At 47.2% G+C, this 1,258-nt stretch overlaps 1 protein-coding gene across 1 annotated transcript in view; it reads right to left on the bottom strand.

Annotated features, from left to right (window-relative positions):
* The window catches only part of psmd3 (proteasome 26S subunit, non-ATPase 3), a 20,742-nt gene that overhangs the window by 12,201 nt on the left and 7,283 nt on the right, over window positions 1-1,258 (bottom strand). The window contains exons 5-6 of the mRNA XM_015399938.1: window positions 489-679; window positions 309-412 (exon numbers count right to left, since the gene is read on the bottom strand). Coding sequence (XP_015255424.1) covers window positions 309-412; window positions 489-679 — 295 coding nt within the window. The remainder of the gene's footprint in view (window positions 1-308; window positions 413-488; window positions 680-1,258) is intronic.

Below are 1,258 nucleotides of genomic sequence, written 5' to 3'. Positions count from 1 at the left end.
GATGCTTCCCACAAACCGGCTACAACCAAACTTGCTAATTAACCTTCCGCCACAACAATCCCGCCCCCTTGATAATCGACCAATAACATTCACTTTATGCACTCGTGTAAAGTCGGGAACCACTCGGAGAATTCGGAAATGCGACGATTGGAACGGCCGCTTCTCTACGACTTTAAAGTTTATTTTTCGTACAAACCTAAAGGGATAAACGGGTATTGATTATGTGTATGCTCATCTGACAGAACAGGTGAACCAGAAGAACCTCTGATGTTCTTTCCTTTAGCTATGATGTCAGCGTGCGAACGTACGGTCTGCTTGAAGCCCACGGCGGTGTGCTGCGGAGCCTTCCTCAGAGCGTTGGTCAGAGTCCGGCGGGCCTCCGTGTATTCCAGCTGGATGGCTTTGATCCGACCTGCAGAGGGTCACATGACGCCCAGGTGAGACGCCTGCAGCTCCGCCTCTCCTCCCCCCCCACTCCCCAATACTACCTGTGTAGTAGAGGTATCTGGCCCACTCGTTGTTGTTGGCGAGTTCAGGGAACACGGACTTGGACACCAGCTTCTCTGCTTGGTCGTACAGGTTGAAGTGCAGGTAGTTCCTCAGCAGCAGGTTGAGCAGCACCGCCTGACCGTCGGCATCGTGGCGTAGCGTCGCCGTGCGCAGCCGGGTGTGCAGGAAGCTGAGGGCGAGAGAGGTCATTGGTTCAGTTTACCATGAGGAGCCCATGGGGACGGATAGTTCCTGGTTCTAAGCTGGGATTTAGGAAATAATTAAACATCCAATAATTGATATAAAACCACTGGAAACTGATGGAAAACATTTTAAAGCAAATATTTTTCAATAAATTTTCTTCTTTCCATATTTATCTAGAACAGTAAAATAATCAAAGTTGATTCTTCTACTTTTAAAAACTGCTAAGGAGCTTTAGAGTCAAACAGAAAGATTTTATATGCAGGCTAAGGACAGAAGGAACCATTTCTGCAATGAGCCTGATGGTGGAAGGGGCTGGCGATAAATCGATTATACTCGATGTTCCCCCCGCACCATGATTAAAATTACTTTATCGCAACCATTGAGCCCAAATTCGCCCGATGACATTAAGCCGTCTGCATCTATTTCACTGAGTTTTATTTCTCCCACACACTTTGAATGCATCATAAACCCTTCCTCCAAACAGGATTAGTTTCTCGTACACTAAAGCAAGTAGAAACCTAAATATGGCGTCAGCAGGTGTTTCAGCTGAGCGATATACGGCAGC

This window comes from Cyprinodon variegatus, unplaced genomic scaffold (genome assembly GCF_000732505.1).
Source record: "Cyprinodon variegatus isolate N-32 unplaced genomic scaffold, C_variegatus-1.0 Scaffold1058, whole genome shotgun sequence".
Taxonomy (NCBI): domain Eukaryota; kingdom Metazoa; phylum Chordata; class Actinopteri; order Cyprinodontiformes; family Cyprinodontidae; genus Cyprinodon; species Cyprinodon variegatus.
The sequence above is the reverse complement of the archived record's forward strand: the minus strand, read 5'-3'. Positions and strand labels throughout refer to the sequence as shown.